The sequence below is a fragment of the Suillus subalutaceus genome, assembly GCF_016647625.1.
Source record: "Suillus subalutaceus strain FC151 chromosome Unknown DFJ58scaffold_70, whole genome shotgun sequence".
Taxonomy (NCBI): Eukaryota; Fungi; Basidiomycota; class Agaricomycetes; order Boletales; family Suillaceae; genus Suillus; species Suillus subalutaceus.
The window spans coordinates 61,013-80,515 of NW_024540319.1; the positions used below are offsets into that span (position 1 = coordinate 61,013).

Genomic DNA, 19,503 nt, shown 5'->3' on the forward strand with positions numbered 1-19,503 from the left:
CAGCAGAAAAGTCCATGGCTCTTCTACAGAATCTCCATGATAGAATATGTTTTCTCACAGTTATCCTTCACCCAGCCCTCCACCCCATGTGCTAAATTTGGATGGGTTCCTGTGCATACAGTGTTACACATGTGGATCATCGGGTTGAAACCCAAATGGTGGCTATCTGGTAGAGTGAGGGTACCCAACATCTCTGTGAGTCATATGGGGCCTGTGTTTTGATTGATGTGGAAAGGATAGGATATGATGAGACTGGAGCAGTCAAAGTAATGTACACAAAGCTGATTGGCACAAATAGAAAACACAATGACGAATCAATGCCATAGTTGTTCTCTTAGCATTAGGTAGGCTTTGATCACAGATCCCTAGAACACTGGTATATTCCACTTTTTAGCAAGATCGCTGGAGGTATGCCCCACAAAGGACAGGATGTCTGCCCATGTGTTAAGACCGTGCTCAAGGGGTAATGAATCCGAAGGGCTTGGCCTCAGCTCATGTGCTGTGCCCCTTACCTGAGTATGGTGCCCTTGATTTTGGATAAAGTCCAATGATGGTCCGATGAAGTCCAAAGGACTTCCGGAGGCTGGCTACTCTGGTAGAGTGCTAGAGGACTTCTGGAGGAGCATGGGAAATGTCCAGAAGAATGTGAGAGAGTTCTGGAGGAGTACAGGAAAGTACAGAGGAGTTTCTGCTGCACGGAAGTAAAGAGATCCCTAGGCAATGCCTCTAGAGGATACAGAATTGACAGGAGACTGCAAGGGATAAAGTCCAAAGCAGGATAGGATATGAGGAGTGGAACTACATCAGGAGGATAGGTCTGGAAGTCCAAAGGTCAGGAGGACAGGAGGTCTGAAGGTACAAAGGACAGGAGGACAGGATATAGTTCCAGAGGTATGGAGTAGAGATAGGGGCTACATCAGATGTGGTCTGAAGTAGAAACAAACAGAGGTAGACTACACTTAAGTGAAGATGGAGTTGACAGGAAGCAGACAGAAGTCTTGGAAAGAGAGGAAGTGCCAGAAAGGCAACTCTACAGGAGTTGTACAGAGGTTTATATACTGGAGGACATATGAGGGGATCAGTAAGCAGAGGACTAAGGCTATATATGAACATGTGGAAACACATTAGTAAGTGAGACGGAACATAAGTAAATGAACTTGGAGATGAAATAGAGTACAAGGATCAATAAGCAAGATGAAAACACAGATAACTGAAGTCCGGAGTCAAGGGGATTACCATAAGGGGATAGATGCTGATTTAAGGTTTGAGTCTGGATATAAAGGTACAGATCCATATATCAGATCAGGCATCTGGATATCGGATGTGTGAAGGTGCATGGATCTGAACTGATAGTGGACTGGAGGTCTGGAGGCATGGATAAGGGTATGGAGGTCCGGATGTGCATCCAGAAGGCGTGGGAATATCATTGGATGTAGGTCTGGAATACAGGATATGACACTATGTCTTACTTGTGTTTTTGAGGGCGAAGTCAAACAGGGCTATGTCGGGCTTCTGGCAGTTGTATTCGTCTGGTATAGGAAAGTTGGCAAACTCTGCAGACCAGTACCGGGATCCAGCCGAGATATTGAAAGGGAGGTGATACTGGATGGTGTAGAAGAGACACTGGAACTCTTTTGGGAACTCCATGTTTCTGTTTCAGATTGGCCATGAATCACTGAGTCCAAAGAGGCCTCTATGCCAAGCACTGCACCCTTGATCTCTGCATCATTCATACCTGTATCACCATCCTCTGTAACATCATCCTCTGCATTCTTGTCGTCTGTATCACCCAAATCCTTTACATCCTCACCATCTGCACTACTGTCCTCTGTATCATCATCTTGCTCATACTTTGCGCCACAAGCATGTTTGATTCCTTTTCTCCTGTGGTGGAATTTCCATTTGCCTCTGGAGTATGCAGATAGTCCTGTTCTGTTGTACTGAATTGTCTTGATGTTGCTTAATTAGAGAGTAGTTTTAATCACAAGATGATAGAAAATGGAGTCCTCCAACAGTATTCCAGTTTCCCTTCCAGTACCTTCATGAATCAAGTAGTTTTTCAGCTTTTGCCTGAGGAGAGCTTGCATAGTGTCTAAGGTGCATGGGCTAGAAGGGACACTGACAGAGCTTATGGTTGCACAGAGCAAGAATTTGTTGATGTCGGATTGCTGGGATGGCCTAGTGGCTGCATGTTGATGGTTTGTTTGAGTCTAGTGGTCAATACTCAATGTTGTCCAGGCATGCAATTGCTGATTGGGCATTGTCCAGGCACATTCCCTATCTGTTATCATTATAGATCAAAACATCAGAATCATCAGAAAACATATCTGAGCACTATGTGTAACATTTTATCTATCTATCTGTTATAAGCATGATAAAGCACATAATAAAGTTGCTTGTTAAAGTACTTGTTTAGAAAAAATGATGAAGAATAATGTGTAGAAGTCTCCTTTGTCAACTGCACATCCACTGCAGCTCCTAGCTCAGGTATTATACTAATAAAGGCATACATTTGCTTGAGGGGAACTATGTTACCTGCTGGAGTACCATCCATATGCTTAGCATGTTTCAATACGTGCATTCCAGTGACAGGATAGACTGCGCCAACCTTCATGCTATGCATGTAGTATAGATACTGATCTCACCAAGTAATATGGGAACCTTATTGGGCCATTGGATGAATGATAAGCTGCACTTCACAGATGGTGTGCCCTTCCCAGGAGTCACACTTTAGTTAGATTGATAAGAGTAGAAAAGGACTCACCCCTTAACCCTGACTGGGGCCACTCGTACTCTCTATCAACGTTGATAAGGATGGTGTCTTGTCAGCATTTTCAGCCACTCAGGGCATGGTGGAGAGGCATGCAAAGTTTGCACTGGTAAGATGATGCAAAAGGCAGAGTAGAAGGATGGTTGATCAATGATCTTCCTGAGATTCCGACCCCATGAATCACATCTCTGTTTCTCGCATCAAGTCACAAGAAGTTTGAAAATAGCATCATGAATATCCAGTATGTTGAACTCATCTGTGACATCATCAATATTCATTCCAGTGCGAGTTGGACTATAGTTGAGATGGATCATGGTATTACCAGCAGTAAATGTTTGAGGAGGATAAGGGCTAAGTCCACAAGATACAGTAGCTGCCTCCCTAGCTTTTATGAAGTAGTTAGTAGTGACATGTGTGTGATTAAGCCCCTCTAGGAGTACAGTTCATTGAATCAGTAGACAATTATTTGAGCTCAGCAATCTCTTCATCATCTCCATTGTCCATGGGTGATTCTTTGGGATCTGAATCAAAGATACCACTCTTCAACATCATAGCAATCACAAATCGCTGCAGCTTTTCCTGTTGATCTAAATGACAGCAAATCTGAGGATCATAATTGTTATTGTTGGTTTGTTGTGCAGGTTCTTTGATTTTGGACATCTGCGCATGTTCAGTGGCATCCGCAGACCACTGGATGAGGGCTCCAACTTTATGTATGCTGGCGCTGATGCTCTCCATTAGCTCTAGCTTAGGTATATGCCAATTGTCAATCATCTTCTTTGTACCAGTCTGTGCACCCAATGTCATGATAACATCTTTGTTTTGATGAAAGGTCGAAAGAGATTGGTCAATAGATGCCAATAAATTGTCATCCAGAGAAGGGGATTGTGACATATACTGAGCATCCATAAGGGCACAGATCACAATCACGAATTAACAAGGGGCTGTGCTGACGATGAGACCGATGATGTAACACTGAAAATCACAGTGACTCTGCCTGTAACTTGCTTGAGCTTCATTATTCTGCCATAATAGTGATGATAGCCTGTGACTGGCTGCAAAATTGAGTTCCTGAGCTTCAACAACCACAATGCATCACTGAAGGTTGTGATCAAAAAATTGCTTGTGCTAGTGATGCAGGGCCTCTGGAGTTAGAAAGACCAAAGGGCAAGCAAACAGTCAATCTTGCCAGAAGGGTGCATGGACACTGTTTAGACGATGGAAAGACATTGATGTATGAGGTGGTCTTCAAGAACACCTTGCATCCATTGATTAGAGTGTAAGTACTGTGGGATAGGGAGGAGTGCTGTGAGTAGGAAGGCCCTGGATGAGAGTTTCATGCAAGTTTGCAATGCGGATATTAGCAAGTGTTACAAGAACATCGGGCCTCTTTAGCCCCTATTCATTTTCCCTTCACCTTGTCTCACTTTGTACTTACTATGTCATCTCACTTCTGAATGCACAGCCCCTTTAGATCACTATGCATGTTTTACTGTTACCGTTGCCTTCGTTTCTCTGACTCACAACCCTATGCCCTTACCACCTGACTGGGTACTTATCTCTGACTCACTTTCCCCTTTACCCTTACTGCCCAACCAGTGCTATCTTTACCTATGACTCGCTCTGACTCATTCCCCCTTTGCCCTTACAACTAATTTGGCAAGTCCTACCCTCAACCACTTCCTACCTATATATACCAGTAGGGTATTGCCTGTATTCTCTAACTTGAATCTACTTGGTTCTATCTGCCTATCTGCTAGAAGCCCTAAGCAAGCTTTGCTCTCTCACTCAGAATTCTGTTAGACTTGATGTCTAGCAGTCTTACCTTTGAGGGATACAATTAGAGACACACCATCCTAATTGTCAATAACTTTGATGTCAAGACAGATGTCATCGTTGCTGCCAAACTCTTGCTATCAATGACCACTGGTCTCAGCAGGCTTATCAAGAGCCCCTATCCAAGTTCCAGTTGTGAACACACACTGTTCATAACAGTGAGACTAAGAAGAAGCAGGTGAGCAACCCTAGCGCCAGTCATAGTGGCGATATTTGTTTTGTTAGAAGAAAGAATTGTGCCAAGAATTGTAGCGCTTCTGGGTACTTGACTCTGTAGGGCCTATGTAAGACAGTGCACATTATAGGGTTTAGGTGCGCATACCTGGAACTCCCAAGTAGAATTGCCTGTCAGCCACTCTGGATAAACATGGGTAAGCCATGCTGCCATTGTGTACACACGACGAGGGACAAAATCAAGCTTGTCATGGAAAAGGGAGTTGCCGAAGAGGGCTTCCAGGCATTTAACCAGATCCCTCCCAAAAGTCAGATTGGATTTTGTGGTGTGATGGAGAGATGAGATAATTTGACACTTCCAGCTTGGTCCCTTGGGTAGCATCTCAGCTTGGCTTCACAATTCTTTAGTGGTACTGAATGACAGCTTTAAAATCCATGGATCTGTAAAGTAAGGTCGTGATTAGTAAAAGTGCAAGAAGGATATCAAGAAATACAAGAAGGATAAGAGACTTGAGAATTGCAAGAAGAGAAGATACTCCAAAGTTGTGAGTCCATAAGATCTCAAAGTGCCAGCCATCAGGGAATTGACCTGAAATGACAAAGCCATGTAAAGCTTTGTCTATTATAAGATTTATATAATATCTATCATAGTTGCACTCAGCCTGACAAAGCTTTAGATAGGCAGGTTATGTTAGTGAAAATCACCAAGACACAATCATGATACATATTGTGAACACCTGCCATCCTTGACAAAGCTTAGATAGGCAGGTTATGTTAGTGAAAATCACCAAAGACACAATCATGATGAATATCTATAATGCTAGACTACTTCAAATAAAAACTATCACTAAATTACAAAAGTCTCAATCTTGACACCCGTTTTATAAATCAAATCAAGTTTTATTTTGGGTTGGGGCATACATAGTAGTATTACTACAGTGAATCAAGTTGAAAATGGCAAAATGAAAATGAAATGAAAAATGCGATGTAAAGGTAAGGGGAGGTGAGGTCGTGGAATATGGGAGATAGATGAGTATCACCCGCCAGGTAAGCAGGTCAAAAGACGAGGGTCATGCACTTCCTGAGAGCACAACATGGCTGCGGCAGCACCAGTGTCAGTAGGCAGGTCAAAAACACAAGATCATGCACTCCCTGAGAGCAGGACATGGCCATAGCACAGTCAGCATCGCCTAAGAACCTCAAAATACAATAATCACACCAAGACTGAGAGTGGGACATGGCCATGGCACTGTCAGCATCCGCTAAGAAGCTTGAAAGACAATCACGCACATTCTGAGAGTGGGACATGGCTGTGGCACCATCAGTGTTGCCTAAGAAGCTCGAGAGATGAGATCACGCTGTAGAGACTCGCGTTTGAGCAGGCGCAGATGGGCCCATATTACGAATTTGACAACTGGCCTTTACAGCACAACTTGCACCATCATCCACATCCGACTTCTACTATGTCACTGGTCATTCCACATATCATGTGCAGCTTTCCTGCGAAATGCGCCATAGGTGCGCTACTTTCCCGCACTATGCGCAGCATTCCCACACGCAGGCCTTGCGCACTTTCTCGGGCATCATCCAGGAGCATCCATCCACTGTCCAACCAGCCCATTGGTATGTATTAGTTTGCTATTCTTACTATTTTCCATTACCTTTCATTATTACATACTTTGTATGGCACCATTTTCTTAGGCCAAGTAGGCATTACATACTGCTTACATCACACTGGTTCACTTTGTGTTGAGCCGAAGAGGCATTGCTTACTTCTCTTACCACCCATCTACTACCACTTAGAGGCAGTAGAGAGCCACACTATAGACCAACAATCATATTTCCACTTGACATAGACTTTATCTTGCATCAAGAACCACTGTTCTCGCACTTTGCGTGCTTTGGCACTTTTCCCGCTGTGAAAGAGAAATAGCAACTTTGCTGTTAGAAACTAGCGCTACTTATCCAAATAGGTGCGAGTGTAGTATTCGACCCAAGAGGACTGCTATTGAAGCAACTCCCTACTAATAGCAAGGGAAGCGATAGCGCGAAGGACTACAAACCTATAGCAACCTAAGACCAAAAACCAATGAGTGACGCTATAGTGATCAGCGACAAGTGAGTTCCAATAGAGAAACATGCGTATAAGTGAGAAGCGCTATGCAAGTTGTTTTATGTGATAGTGTTATGTGACGTCCGACTAGCAACAGCAAGAAGAAATCAAAGGGAGCAAAAGCGGGGAGTAAGATAAGACAGTGCAAGTGAAATGCCTGGTAGCGACTAGATTGTAGCTCGATTACTGATAGCGATCCCGACGTTGCGAAAGTCAAACTTAAGAGGGAACTTTAGTGACGCGCACTTAAAGCAAGTCAAGCGAACTAGGATATAGTGACTAAAGTGACACTGGCGAGGGCACAATGTAGTGACAGGTAATAAAACATGCAGCACTGTGGAACACGAGGATACATGTAATAGGACCTGCAACTGATGAGTAGCGACATTTAAGGAAAAATAATGCACCAGCGGAGGTAGGTGGACATAGGCAGGACATGGGAGGATGAAATACCTAGGCATCGGACCGGGCAGCACGCTATGGGAGAAAAGTGGTTCCAAAGCGGATAACTTGGGAATGATAGCGCTGGTGACTAGCGCCTTACTCTTTTTCCTCTAGGCAAGGCAAAATATGCCTATGACACTCATACACGCTGTGGGTATCACAACCTGGCAGGCACATATAAGAAAAGTGCTCAGCCAGTATAAGTGAGTCTCAGCTCTGCCTAGCTGCTATACTCGCAGAATGCAAGAACGTTCAACCCTAAAGGGGAAGCAAGGAAAGCAGGGATCCACGGAATGATGCTGAACAACCCTGGTGAATGGTGGTGAAAGCGCGAGAAAACGCGCTGAAGGTGCGCGCGGGAAAGCGAAGTGCGAACGTGCGCGAAGCGCGGGAAGGTAGTGCAAGCGGTGCACAAGTGTAGAAGACGGATACTGATAGTGCTACTAGCTATAGACTGATGCTAGGGCCTCAAAACGATGATGGACACATGCATTGCATGGAACTAACTGGTGACAGATACTGAGTGGTAGGAAGCTACTGGTGGTAGGAAGCTAAGGTGCAAAAGTTGGGTGTAAAACGAACATGAGAGTATGTAAGTTCTACCTAAGTGCTCTCCCAGGGCTCGGAGCCAAATAGGGAGCGCTCTAAGTATGTAAGTGAGGTAAAGTGATGTAAAGTAAGGGTCCATAACGAAATAGGAAGTGTAATATGCCAATATAGTCAGATAATGAAAGTGGACATACCAAGGGACTGGTTGGACGATGGATGGATGCCCCTGCATGATGCGTGACGCAGTGTGCTTAAGCGCGAGAAAGCACGCAAGGCGTGCGTGCGGGAATACTGCGTGTTGTGCGGGAAAGTATCGCGCCTATGGCGTGTTTCGTGGGAAAGTGGTGCACTCTATAGGGAAGTCATAGTGGATGATAGTGCGAGTCGTGCCATGAAGGCCAGTTGTTAGAATTCGTAAAATGAGCCCATATGAGCCCACAGAAATGCGAGTCTCTACAGCGCCTAGCGCTGGTATGATTATCACACCGCGCTCAGCGCATTCCCTTGGAGGCTCATTTCGTGGATCCTTGCTTTCTTTGCTTCCCCTTTAGGGTTAAACATTCTTGCATTTCTGCAAGTATAGCAGCTAGGCAGAGCCAAGACTCACTTATACTGGTCGAGCATTTTAGATATTTCATATCAGCCCAGCCAGGTTGAGATCGCCTCAATGCACATTCTGAGACTGGGACATGGGTGGCACCATCAGCGCCACCTAAGAAGCTCAAAAAACGAGACCACGCACAGACTGAGAGCAGGACATGGCCATGCACATACTTCAGTCATGACACTACGTAGAACCGGTACCCCCGGACGTGAAAAATGGTCATAGAATGTGTACCAGCCAGCTGCAGCCAATCCACGTACATTGCCACCGGCCAGACACCCAGGGTGGAGCTGGCCGGTGGCCCAAGTTGGACTGACTGGGCTGTGGTCACAATGGGTATAGCCAGTGCTGGCCGACATGTACATGCTGACACATGGACCGGCCAGAAGCAAGATCAGAAGATGCAAAGGTCAGTCGGCCGGTGCTGTAGGTATAACTCTGCATGTACCGGCCGGAAGACTATGTGGTGATGTAGAGGTGGGCAGGCCGATGTGGTAGGTATATACACTTGCCATAGTTAACTAACCTGGCCTGAACAGAATCAGATATGTGAGACCCTTGATCCAAATCAGTATGGTTAACCATATTGAGCTCTATATAGAACATTATCATTATTAATATTGCTAGCTCAACCCACCAACCTGGCATTACCACCAGTATTGAAAGTACCGTGTTCTCATTGGTCACCAACCGGGCATGGTTAACCAACCAACCAGAACAAGATATACTGGTACAGGGAACACTATCTATCAAAGAAAACAGATAATGTAGAATGATCAACCTATGGACAAGAACACAGTATTTTCAATATCATGTTGACTGTGGGTATTGAAAATATTGTGTTCTTGTTGGGTCTGCCGCCAACCAGGCATAGTCAACCAACCTGGCATGGCTGCCGGTATTGAAAGTACTGTGTTCTAGTTGGCCACCAACCAGGCATGGTTAACCAACCTGACATGACCGCCAGTATCGCAACTATCTTGTTCGTGTTCACCATATCTCCCAACCCAATCTCAGTCACCAACACTGTCTTTTGGATATGGTTGTTGAATTGCTGGATACTGTCATCCGGCGCTGGGATCACCACATCTCCTGAGCTGATCTCAGTTACTAATGCCAGCATCACCATATCTCCCGAGCTGATCTCAGTCACTAATGCCAGCATCACCATATCTCCTGAGCTGATCTCAGTCACCAATGCTGGCCACCAACCAGGCATGATTATCCAACCTGGCATGGTCAACCTCCCAGCGAGAATGTGGTATTTTCAATATCATGTTGACTGTCAGTATAGGTTAACCATGCCCAGTTGGTGGCAGACCCAATGAGAACACAGTATTTTCAATACTGACAGTCAATGTGATATTGAAAATACAGTGTTCTCACCAGTAGGTTTACCATGCCAGGTTGGTTAACCATGCTGGTTTCACCATGTCTCCCAAGCCAATCTCAGTCATCAACACTGTCTTTTTGATACCGTTGTTGAATTGCTGGACACTGTCATCTGGTGCTGGGATCACCATATCTCCCGACCCAATCTCAGTCACCAATGCTGGCCACCAACCAGGCATGGTTAACCAACCTGGCATGGTCAACCTACTGGCTAGAACACAGTATTTTCAATATCAATATCATGTTGACTGTCAGTATAGTATTTACAATATCATGTTGGCCACCAACCTGGCATGGTCAACCAACCTGGCATGACTGACCAACCAGAACAAGATATATGGTATGGAGAGCACTATCTATCAAAGAAAACATATAGATAATGTAGAATGGTCAACCCATGGACAAGAACACAGTATTTTCAATATCACGTTCTTGTTGCCCACCTGGCATGGTCAACCACATCCAGCTCTACATAGAACATTATCTATCTACATCCCTGGCCTAAGGGAAGAGCAATCAGTACATCAGGTATACTCCATCCTGGCCACATAATGAATTTGCCTACCAGTCATACATAGTGCCCCAGCCGGCTTTGGCAGGGCAAGAGCGTCCGGCCGGTCAATCAGTACATCAGGTGTAGTACATCCTGGCCACATAATGAATTTGCCTACCAGTACATAGTGCCCCAGCTGGCCTTGCCAGGGCAAGAGCGTCCGGCCGGTCAATCAGTACATCAGGTGAAGTACATCCTGGCCACATAATAGATTTGCCTACCGGTCGTAGATAGTGCCCTGGCCGGCTTTGGCAGGGCAAGAGAGCCCATCCAGTCAGTCAGTACATCAGGTGCAGTACATCCTGGCCACATAATGGACTTGCCTACAATTCATAGATAGTGCCCTGGCCGGCTTTGGCAGGGCAAGGGAGCCTGGCCGGTCAGTCAGTACATCAGGTGCAGTACATCTTGGCCACATAATGGACCTGCCTACCAGTTGTACATAGTGCCCTGGCCGGCTTTGGCAGGGCAAGAGCTCCTGGCCAGCACATCAGTACATCAGTTGCACTCCATCCCTGCCACACAATTGACCTGGAATAAATACAGTATGCTACGAGCCGTAGATAGTGACCTGGCCACTTGCTTCATAAGGGAGCAGAATCTGGTCGGCACATCAGTACATCAGGTGCCCTCTGTCCTGGCCATACAATCAGGTTAGAATAGCACAGATAATACAACATTTAAGTGACTACAATCATCTTGTCCTTGAAAGAATTTTCCCCCTCCAGTAAGAACCTTCCCCACAAGAGCACTTGTCACTGTGCATAAGCTTGATGACCACACTTTGTAGCTTGGTGGTATCGTCGTTCTCATGCTTCCTTCTTGTATCTGAACCAGCCCACTGTCCACCCCATCTCATGTCGGACTAAACTCAACTCCTCCTCCCACCTTTGCCATCTTGCCTTAGCTTTCAACCAATTTACTCTGTAGACTAATACTTGTCATGGGAGAAAATCTGAATATTAAGCATAACTCACATTCATCCATCTATATGTCTTCATGAGAATCACGACTGTTGTTGACCCTCCAAAACCAAGCCAGTTGGTCAGATCCCTGCCCATATCTATTCTCCTCGGTGACTTCCTTGTCTACACTAAGCTGGGTGAGCAGAATTTCTTGATAAACATTCCAGAGGGTATCATTGTCTACTCCTAGTCTCTGCATGGCATTCCTTGCCCTCTGATAGCTTTGGACACACTTATCTATTTTGATTTCGACAACGATGAGCCTCTTGCTTTGATCTGGTGCCCACCCATGTGGAATCTGCGCTTCGGAAGTGCTGACGGTAAATTATTGCTTTATGACCCAGAGCTTGCCGTAACTTTTCCAAGCAATCATTTGCCTGACCCTGCTGTAATTGCAGTTCCTCGGCTTGCAGAGCACCTAGGCCAAGGGCTAAAGCATCTTGGTGATGAATCGAAGATGGCATCCAAATACCCATTCCTTCTGCAGCAACTTCCTCACCAGTCTCTTCCTCAGCAACTTCAAGATCTGCAGCTTCATGGCCTTGCTCCTCCATATCTGCAGCACAAATCTGATGTCATCCACATGCTCCATACCTGCATCAACTTCAATGCCATCTGACATGGCATCAGCTGTTTCATGAAATTTTGAGATCCGAGCAGCTACTTTTTGTCGCTTCTCTTCAACCACTGCCTTTTGAGAAGCAGATGCATCTCGGAGAAGCTGCCGAATATCTACCCTCAATGTGTCCCTTGAGCTGAATTAAGACATGCCCTGAATGTAAAAGTGATGTAATGACATACTGCACATCTTCCAAATTGATACCACTGATGAGCCAAGATATTGATCCTGATTTGCCAGTATTGGCATATTCTGTTTCGGTCAATTTTAGCTGAATTTCAGCCATTGTTGGGGCTTCCAATCACCGCATCAGAATATACAGCATGTAGAAGCCAGAAGAACTTCTGAATCACTCACCTTTATCTATCTTTAGCTGGTATATATCAAGATGCTCTCCTCGTTGGTCCATAGCCTGCTTCTCATCTTTCTCCCATGACAAGACTTTGCTGACTTCTAAAGAACGTGTAAGCTCTTCAAATGGCACCTTAGTGTCATCAATGCCCTTTTTTGGCACGTTTGTACTTTTGTAAGAGCGTCTTAACTGCATAAGGCATTCAACCAATATGCAGTTGCCTCCAAATATAAACACTCACCAATACCAACAATGTTTTTCCCAATTCAAGTTCCACATGTGATCATCTAGAATTTCTTGACGGTGGGCTTGGCTCATGGAACGTGTTGTTGGAGAGATCTTGTTAAAGGGAGCCCATAGTGTCTCCAGAATTTCTCCATCAACTTGCCCAGCTCCTACAATGAAGTTCAGGCTGTATCTAGCAAAACAAGCAAGATTATGAGCACTGAGATGAAATTTTCCCACTGCAGCCACAATCTGGGTGTCATCTGGGAGGGTCAAGCCAGTGCAATTGCTGACCCGTTCTGCAAAGTGAAGACTCCACTGGCAACCCACATCATAAATTACCAGGGAGTCATCAATTCTGTCGGCAGCATGCTTAATAGCATTGCATACTGAGTAATCTATATTCATGTGGCTTGAAGTAATTTTGTCATTAAGTCAGTCCAAATTGATCAGTAGTAAATGAAAGAAGACTCACTGTTCGCCCTTCTGAAAGTCTACTATGCAGTGGGGAACAAAATATCCATGGCGAGCACAAGCTGTGGCGCCAACCCCTGTAGCTCGAGGTTGCTTCGGTTTGTGTTTGCTGCATTGACTGCCCGATGGTTGCTACAAGTTGATCTCTTTCAACATATTCAGCCTATTACTAAAAATGAAGACAAGTCAACTAACCTCTTTACTCTCTGTAGCTGAGGCCAAGTGAGCTCGATAGTCTCCCTCTGTGACCATATACCCTAAACCATCTGAGAGGAAGATGTCAAATTCCGGTTGTCTCATGTTCATGTGCTGAGCAGTAAAATTCCCATCTACCACGAATCTCTTCATGACAAGCCACCTGTAATCAAAAGTCAGCAAGTGTTCTGGTCAGTCCCTATTCTTGGCCCGCAGACATTATGCGGTAGGCAGCGCTGGGTCTGGGCGGTCCCATCAATAGGCGGAGTGCACCGGCCGTGCATCACTCTGGCCACTGTACCAGGTGTGCTGACCAGCATCTAGCTACTGTTGGCTTGCAAGAGTAATAAACAATCCACTTGCCTTTCATACTTCTGTTCCCAACAGAGAGGCATGTTGATTCCTGGCTGCGGACATGAAGGGCAGAAAAGGGCAAGATCTCCTGGCCCTGGGCTTGATTCAGTATCATGGCCAAATCCAAACCATTTCCGGTTCTTCAAGTCCCGCCACAGGCGGGATACTCTCATGAGTTCACGATATCGATCCTACAGATGCTGTTGGTATCCGGGACAACAAGAATATATTCTCACTCACCGGGACAGTACCTGGAAATGCATTATTAGTCAGCCTTGTGAGTTTCTCAAAGAAGCTCCTGGCCGAAGTTTTGCATTCCAAGGCATCAATGAGAAAATGGACCAGTACTTCAAAGGTGAAAACAGTCTTGGGCCGAGTGGAGCTGGCAGGAAATAGTCCTGCTCTGAGGAGCTGCAGGTGCTGAGGATTGGATCCTGAGCATTGACACCACAACACATTGTGTGTGAACACCCCGGACGAATGTACCATGGTCACAGGGGTAGTATAGTGAGGTAAGGGGCCTGTCTCTATATTATCCACTCTCTCATCTTGATGCCCATAAATTGTCGAAGCTCCTATTGAAGGACAAGGCTCTCCCCCATGGCCTAAGTACCATATAAATCCCTGGTCGGCAAGAGTGACGTCCTGGAAGCACATGTTGTTCCAAGACTGGATTTTATGGAAAGGCAATGATTGATGCGGTGTGATCAAGCAAGGTTGACACCAGCTGTGATCACCAGTGAAAGTCAGGCAATTGAATATGGCTTCAGCACTTTGACAAGTCTCACAGATCCCTGCACGGGCAAATTTTTTCTGAATCCAGGATGATGTCTAGATATACATCTCAATAAGCAAGATACTCTGCTATGAAGTCGTTTTGTGTCTATATCATGGATTGGAAGGCAGTTCTCAGTAAGTTTGGGACTGCTAAATATACCTTTGTTTTTCTTGGTTGCTGAGCAGCCTCTGCTTCCAGAACAAAGTCACCAAAACATTCCCGATATGACTGATAGACTTCACAATCCGGAAATTCTGTAAGGTTCTCTTTCATTCGTTTCCTTGGGCTGGAGGAGGAAGACTCCGCAGTTGTTTCATACAGTGGATCTGCACACGATTCGACCCATGAGGGTTTTCCCCTCTTGGCTCTGGTAGGTTTGTAGGCAACATAGTCCACATCCAGGTCTTTCTGTTGCGATAGGCTACCTGTCTTTGAAGGAATAAGAAACAGCCTTCAGACATTTTTTTTTCTCCCCAGACATAATGTTTAGACCAAGGGATGATAAGACAGATTCCAAAGTATACTAATCGCTTCAATTTAAAAATAATTTTCATTAAATCTTGAAATATTCCAAGGCTCCCCCTGATGAATAACTATCTCCACTTACTCCCTCTGGACTCCCCCCACAACCCTACCATTCTTTCTGACCTTCTTCCTATGAACAGGTTTTCCTCCCTTACCTGCCCCCACCTTAATGAGAAATTGCGAGTTCATTGGAAAATTTGGCCTAGGAATATCCTGCCTATCATGGACCTTATCCTTGACAAAGTGAGCGATTACGATCCTCTCCCCATCACCCCAACCTGGGACTCCATGCTCCAGCACCTTGCCACAAATGTAAACCATGGTCCCAGGGGGATATTCTAACTTGGCACCCAGGTCAAGCAAATCTAGTATAGCCTGGTGACCTTTGCCAAGGCTGACAAGAAGGTCATAGAATGACTGAGACGCTCCTGGATCCCGGTGATGCGGTGTCCTCTCGGTTGACGATTACTTCAATTCCAGAAAACTCGGAAGGCCAAACCGCCGGATGTGAAGTCTGGACTACTGACTTCAGGTTAGACGTGGACTTCATGCCGGTGTGAAAGAGGAATAGCAACTAGGCTGGTTAGAAACTAGCGCTACTTATCCAAATAGGTGCGAGTGTAATATTCGACCCAAGAGGACTGCTATTGAAGCAACTCCCTTCAAATATGCAAGGGTAGCGATGATGCGAAGGGCTAATAACCTATAGCGACCTAAGACCAAAAACCAATGAGTAGCGCTGTAGTGATCAGCGACTAGCGACAAGTGAGTTCTGCCAGAGAAACGTGCGTATAAGTAAGTAGCACTATGCAAGTTGTCCTATGCGATAGCACTATGCAACGTCCAACTAGCGACAGCAAGAAGAAATCAAAAGAAGGGAAAGCGAGGGATAAGGTATGATAGTAGCAAGTGGAATGCCTGATAGCGACTAGATTATAGCTTGACTACCGACAGCGATCCTGACATTGCGAAGATCAAACTTATGAAGGAACTTTAGCGACGCGCACTTGAAGCAAGTCAAGCGACACGCGATCAGAGAGATTGGCAAGAGCGGAATCGATTGCACCAAAACTAGGATATAGCGACTAAAGTGACTCTGACACCAGCAAAGGTCCGGGGAAGGGAAGTACTGTACTGTATGTAGGATGGGTCATTTTATCATACTGCATAGGGGTTCGGGATGCATAGGCGAGTATAGTAGCGACACTGGCGAGGGCAACGATGTAGCGACAGGTAATAGAACATGCAGCGCTGCGGAGCATGAGGACACATGTAATAAGACCTGCGACTGATGAGTAGTGACATTTAAGGAAATATAATGCACCAGCGGAGGTAGGTGGACATAGGCAGGACATGGGAGGGCGGAACACCTAGACATCGGACCGGGTAGCGCGCTATGGGAGAAAAGTGGTTCCAAAGCGGATAGCTTGGGAGCTGAATAGTGCTGGTGACTAGCGTCTTACTCTGTTCTTCTAGGCAAGTCAAAATATGCCTATGACATTCATATGCGCCTAGCGCCAATATGATTGTCACACACCGGCAAGATACTGATTGGGCACAATAATGCTGGTCACAGCTGACCAGAATTGTTCGGTTGCGGTCATTTCAGACAACCAAACCTGGACTGTAGGTGATGACAGGGAGGGTGATTGGTACAAAGAATCCTGACGCCGCTTATCTCAATTAAGTCAGATTTGTGTTGTGAGACAGATATGAAGACAAATGTACCTCATGATGTTGCATGAACCCACCGGGGCATAAAGTCACCCACCCCACTCCATATTCTCCTCCCCCTTGAGGTATAACAAAACCTTGGGAACGCCAAGGCTGCTTCACCTGATCGGTTGCCTTAGGCAAAGACTGATCGAGTATGGGTCTGAGTAATTTGATGGACTGGTTGATGTGTTCCTAAATATAACCGGTTTAAAGCATGCAACCATATCCATGAGAGTCATACCATTCGATCAGGTACCAATATCTCCAGCAGATACCAAGCCAGTATCCTTCCATGGCTGTCAACCAATGTGGTGGGCTCAGTTATGCGACCAAGGAAGGAGCTTTGAAATATTTGGCTAGTTTCTGTCTTTGCTGAGTGTTGGCATTCAACGGATTTGGCGACACCTTAGCACAGTCCAAATAGCGATCAACATCCCAGTCCGCTTGTACTGGGATCAAATGTTCAAAGGTGGACAGCCGTCATAATCAAATAAAAACCTACAACTATTAACTGCAGCGTAAGCTATGGTTACCGCAGCCCTGGAAATTTCAATATTGGCAATGGCAGTCATTTTGACGTCAGGACCGCTACTAGTAGATAATAAAATGTTCTGCCACTGGTCCCACAGTCTCATCCTTAAATTATGTCCATTCAGCGTTTTGGAACATCAGCTGGGAACTTGCTTACCTGGCTCTTTCTAGTGATTTTTCATCAAGTTTTGTCTGTGAGAACAATTCAAAAGGCAAGGAATTATGCAGTAGTTCATCTACACGGCTGGCAAGGCTTTTGGCCAGCTTGGCCACAGGATCCTCCATTGTATGGTGGAAAGACAAACAGGCGATTGAAAAATTTTCAAGCCCATCTGATCTATGCCGAAAATGGATTTCCAACGTTAATTTAACCAAAATGGAAAATCTGAATGGGGTTAGTTACCAAATTAAGGTCGTTCTTTTTGATCCTGTTGTCTTCAGACTTAAGCTTGGACGAGGTATAAGTAGAATTAGTGGTTTTTTGGCGTGATTTGGCTCTTTTGGCTGTTGCGACATCCAGATACATGCTTTGAAGTGTTTCCGTACGCCAGTTAGCGTCGAGTTTGTGCTTGGATGTGTGTGGTTCTGTAGTCAGTAGTCATATCCAGAGGATTGTTTGGGTGTGTTTACCTTGTATTGCTTCTGTCCATTTGTCCGGTTTTCTCCAAATTTTGACATTTGCGACATCTGAATTGCTCATGTCCAAGGCTTAATCAACTCCAGATAGGGTCTGGTACATTTTCTCTCCTTTCCATAGTGAGTTCAGGCCTCAGGGTTTGTGGCAGGTTCGACAGAGATTTACCAGGTAGCTAGTGTAAGTGAACCAAAAAGAAAAGTAGCACTGGATGGACATAAGATAAATTGCCGCAATGGTTGCTGCTTGGATTCAGACAAAGTAGATTGGTGGTGACTCTGGTTATATATGTACTCTCTGCAATGTCCTGCTGTATCAACGATAGATGTCATATCCCGTATTCCGGACCTTCGTCCGATGATGTTCCCACGCCTTCCAGACGCCTTCTGGATGCACATCCAGACCTCCATACCCTTATCCATGACTCCATACCCTTATCCATGTCTTCAGTCCTCCAGTCCACTATCGGTTTGGATCTGTACACCTTTGTACATCCATATATCCATACCTTCAGACCTCCACAGCTAAGCCTGCTTCATCCACCCTTGGTCCTATCGGATCCGAGCTCATTCCATCTCGGACTCTACCTCCCCTAGGACTATCGGACTATATCCATGATCCATATCCTAGTCTCGTCTTCACCTAGATCTCCGGATCCACTCATCCAATATCCAGATGCTTCATCCGATATTTCTAGACCTCTGGATCCGACCTATACTCATATCTGAGGCCCAAACCTTAAATCAGCGTCTATCTCCTTATGGTAATCCCCTTGACTCCGGACTTCGGTTATCTCTGTTTCCGTCTTGCTTATTGATCCTTGTACTTTGTTCATCTCTGAGTTCATTTACTTATGTTCTGTTCATACTTACTAATATGTTTCCACATGCTCGTACATAGCATTTGTGTTCGGCTTACCGATCCTCTCAGATCCCTTCCAGTATATAAAGATCTGTACAACTCCTGTAAAGTTTCCTTAGTTCGAATATCGCCTTAGACTTTGCTCTGTCTCAACATAGACTTGCTCTCTCGCATCTTAGACTTCACTCATTCTGATCTTGGACTTCGGTCCATCTTAGTAGCCTTTCCCCTCCTTTCCTAATCCTGTCTGCTCCTCCAGGTCCTCGTAAACATTCGGACCTCGGACCTTTGGATGTCGTAACCTTTGGACGACATAACCTTTGGACGACGTACCCTTTGGACGTCTTAACCTTCGGACCTCCGGACGTCCTGTCCTTCAGACCACTCCTCCTATCCTATCCTGCTTTGGACTCTGTCCCTTGTAGCCTATCCTTTATGTGTTTCTATCTAGGGAACTTACCTTGGGAAGTCTTACCTTCGGATCTGATACAGCGGATGAAACTCCTCTGGAAGTTTCTCGCACTCATCTGGAAGTTCTCTAGCACTCTACTAGAGTAGCCAGCCTCCGGAAGTCCTTCGGACTTCGTCGGATTCCATCTGGACTTCATTCTGAAATTAAAGGGCACGTACTTGGGTAAGGGGCACAGCGCACGAGCTGAGGCCAAGCCCTTCGGATCTGTTAACCCTTGAGCTACGGTCTTAACAATAGATATGTTTGGTCTTGGAAGGAGTAGCGCAGCAGTTGGATAGGATCTTGGCTGAGTATATCAGTCACGTGATTTTATACAAGTGTCGTGCCGCACAGATTATACAAGATAAGACTACAAGTAAGCTACATT

General features: G+C 45.4%; 7 protein-coding genes across 7 annotated transcripts; all 7 read right to left on the minus strand.

Annotated features, from left to right (window-relative positions):
* Window positions 1-1,232: 1,232 nt before the first annotated feature.
* DFJ58DRAFT_842436 (uncharacterized protein) lies at window positions 1,233-2,087 on the minus strand (the record flags this gene model as incomplete). The annotated part of the gene is made up of 4 exons (XM_041392829.1): window positions 1,233-1,438; window positions 1,470-1,602; window positions 1,677-1,949; window positions 1,986-2,087. 4 exons carry the CDS (start codon window positions 2,085-2,087, stop codon window positions 1,233-1,235), a joined length of 714 nt encoding a protein of 237 aa, XP_041242706.1.
* A 1,223-nt stretch (window positions 2,088-3,310) lies between these two features.
* On the minus strand, window positions 3,311-3,703 carry DFJ58DRAFT_631122 (uncharacterized protein; the record flags this gene model as incomplete). The annotated part of the gene is made up of 1 exon (XM_041381207.1): window positions 3,311-3,703. A coding segment is annotated over one exon (393 nt), but the record flags the coding sequence as incomplete, so codon positions are not given.
* A 1,111-nt stretch (window positions 3,704-4,814) lies between these two features.
* On the minus strand, window positions 4,815-5,165 carry DFJ58DRAFT_634016 (uncharacterized protein; the record flags this gene model as incomplete). The annotated part of the gene is made up of 2 exons (XM_041381247.1): window positions 4,815-4,877; window positions 4,929-5,165. Coding segments are annotated over 2 exons (300 nt in total), but the record flags the coding sequence as incomplete, so codon positions are not given.
* A 3,500-nt stretch (window positions 5,166-8,665) lies between these two features.
* Window positions 8,666-10,061, minus strand: DFJ58DRAFT_842439 (uncharacterized protein; the record flags this gene model as incomplete). The annotated part of the gene is given in 6 exon segments (XM_041392830.1): window positions 8,666-8,731; window positions 8,751-8,811; window positions 9,017-9,083; window positions 9,132-9,236; window positions 9,442-9,734; window positions 9,889-10,061. 6 exon segments carry the CDS (start codon window positions 10,059-10,061, stop codon window positions 8,666-8,668), a joined length of 765 nt encoding a protein of 254 aa, XP_041242709.1.
* Window positions 10,062-11,366: 1,305 nt separating this feature from the next.
* Window positions 11,367-15,035, minus strand: DFJ58DRAFT_842440 (uncharacterized protein; the record flags this gene model as incomplete). Its single annotated transcript, XM_041392831.1, has 14 exons — window positions 11,367-11,390; window positions 11,413-11,523; window positions 11,688-11,956; window positions 11,995-12,155; window positions 12,202-12,271; window positions 12,377-12,540; window positions 12,613-12,789; window positions 12,891-12,914; window positions 13,072-13,202; window positions 13,266-13,428; window positions 13,638-13,810; window positions 13,860-14,450; window positions 14,557-14,822; window positions 15,005-15,035. The coding sequence occupies 14 exons, from the start codon at window positions 15,033-15,035 to the stop codon at window positions 11,367-11,369; spliced, it is 2,355 nt and encodes a 784-aa protein (XP_041242710.1).
* A 109-nt stretch (window positions 15,036-15,144) lies between these two features.
* Window positions 15,145-15,372, minus strand: DFJ58DRAFT_632759 (uncharacterized protein; the record flags this gene model as incomplete). The annotated part of the gene is made up of 1 exon (XM_041381229.1): window positions 15,145-15,372. A coding segment is annotated over one exon (228 nt), but the record flags the coding sequence as incomplete, so codon positions are not given.
* Window positions 15,373-16,886: 1,514 nt separating this feature from the next.
* On the minus strand, window positions 16,887-17,869 carry DFJ58DRAFT_842441 (uncharacterized protein; the record flags this gene model as incomplete). Its single annotated transcript, XM_041392832.1, has 6 exons — window positions 16,887-16,934; window positions 16,969-17,087; window positions 17,141-17,274; window positions 17,327-17,448; window positions 17,573-17,754; window positions 17,800-17,869. 6 exons carry the CDS (start codon window positions 17,867-17,869, stop codon window positions 16,887-16,889), a joined length of 675 nt encoding a protein of 224 aa, XP_041242712.1.
* Window positions 17,870-19,503: the final 1,634 nt, after the last annotated feature.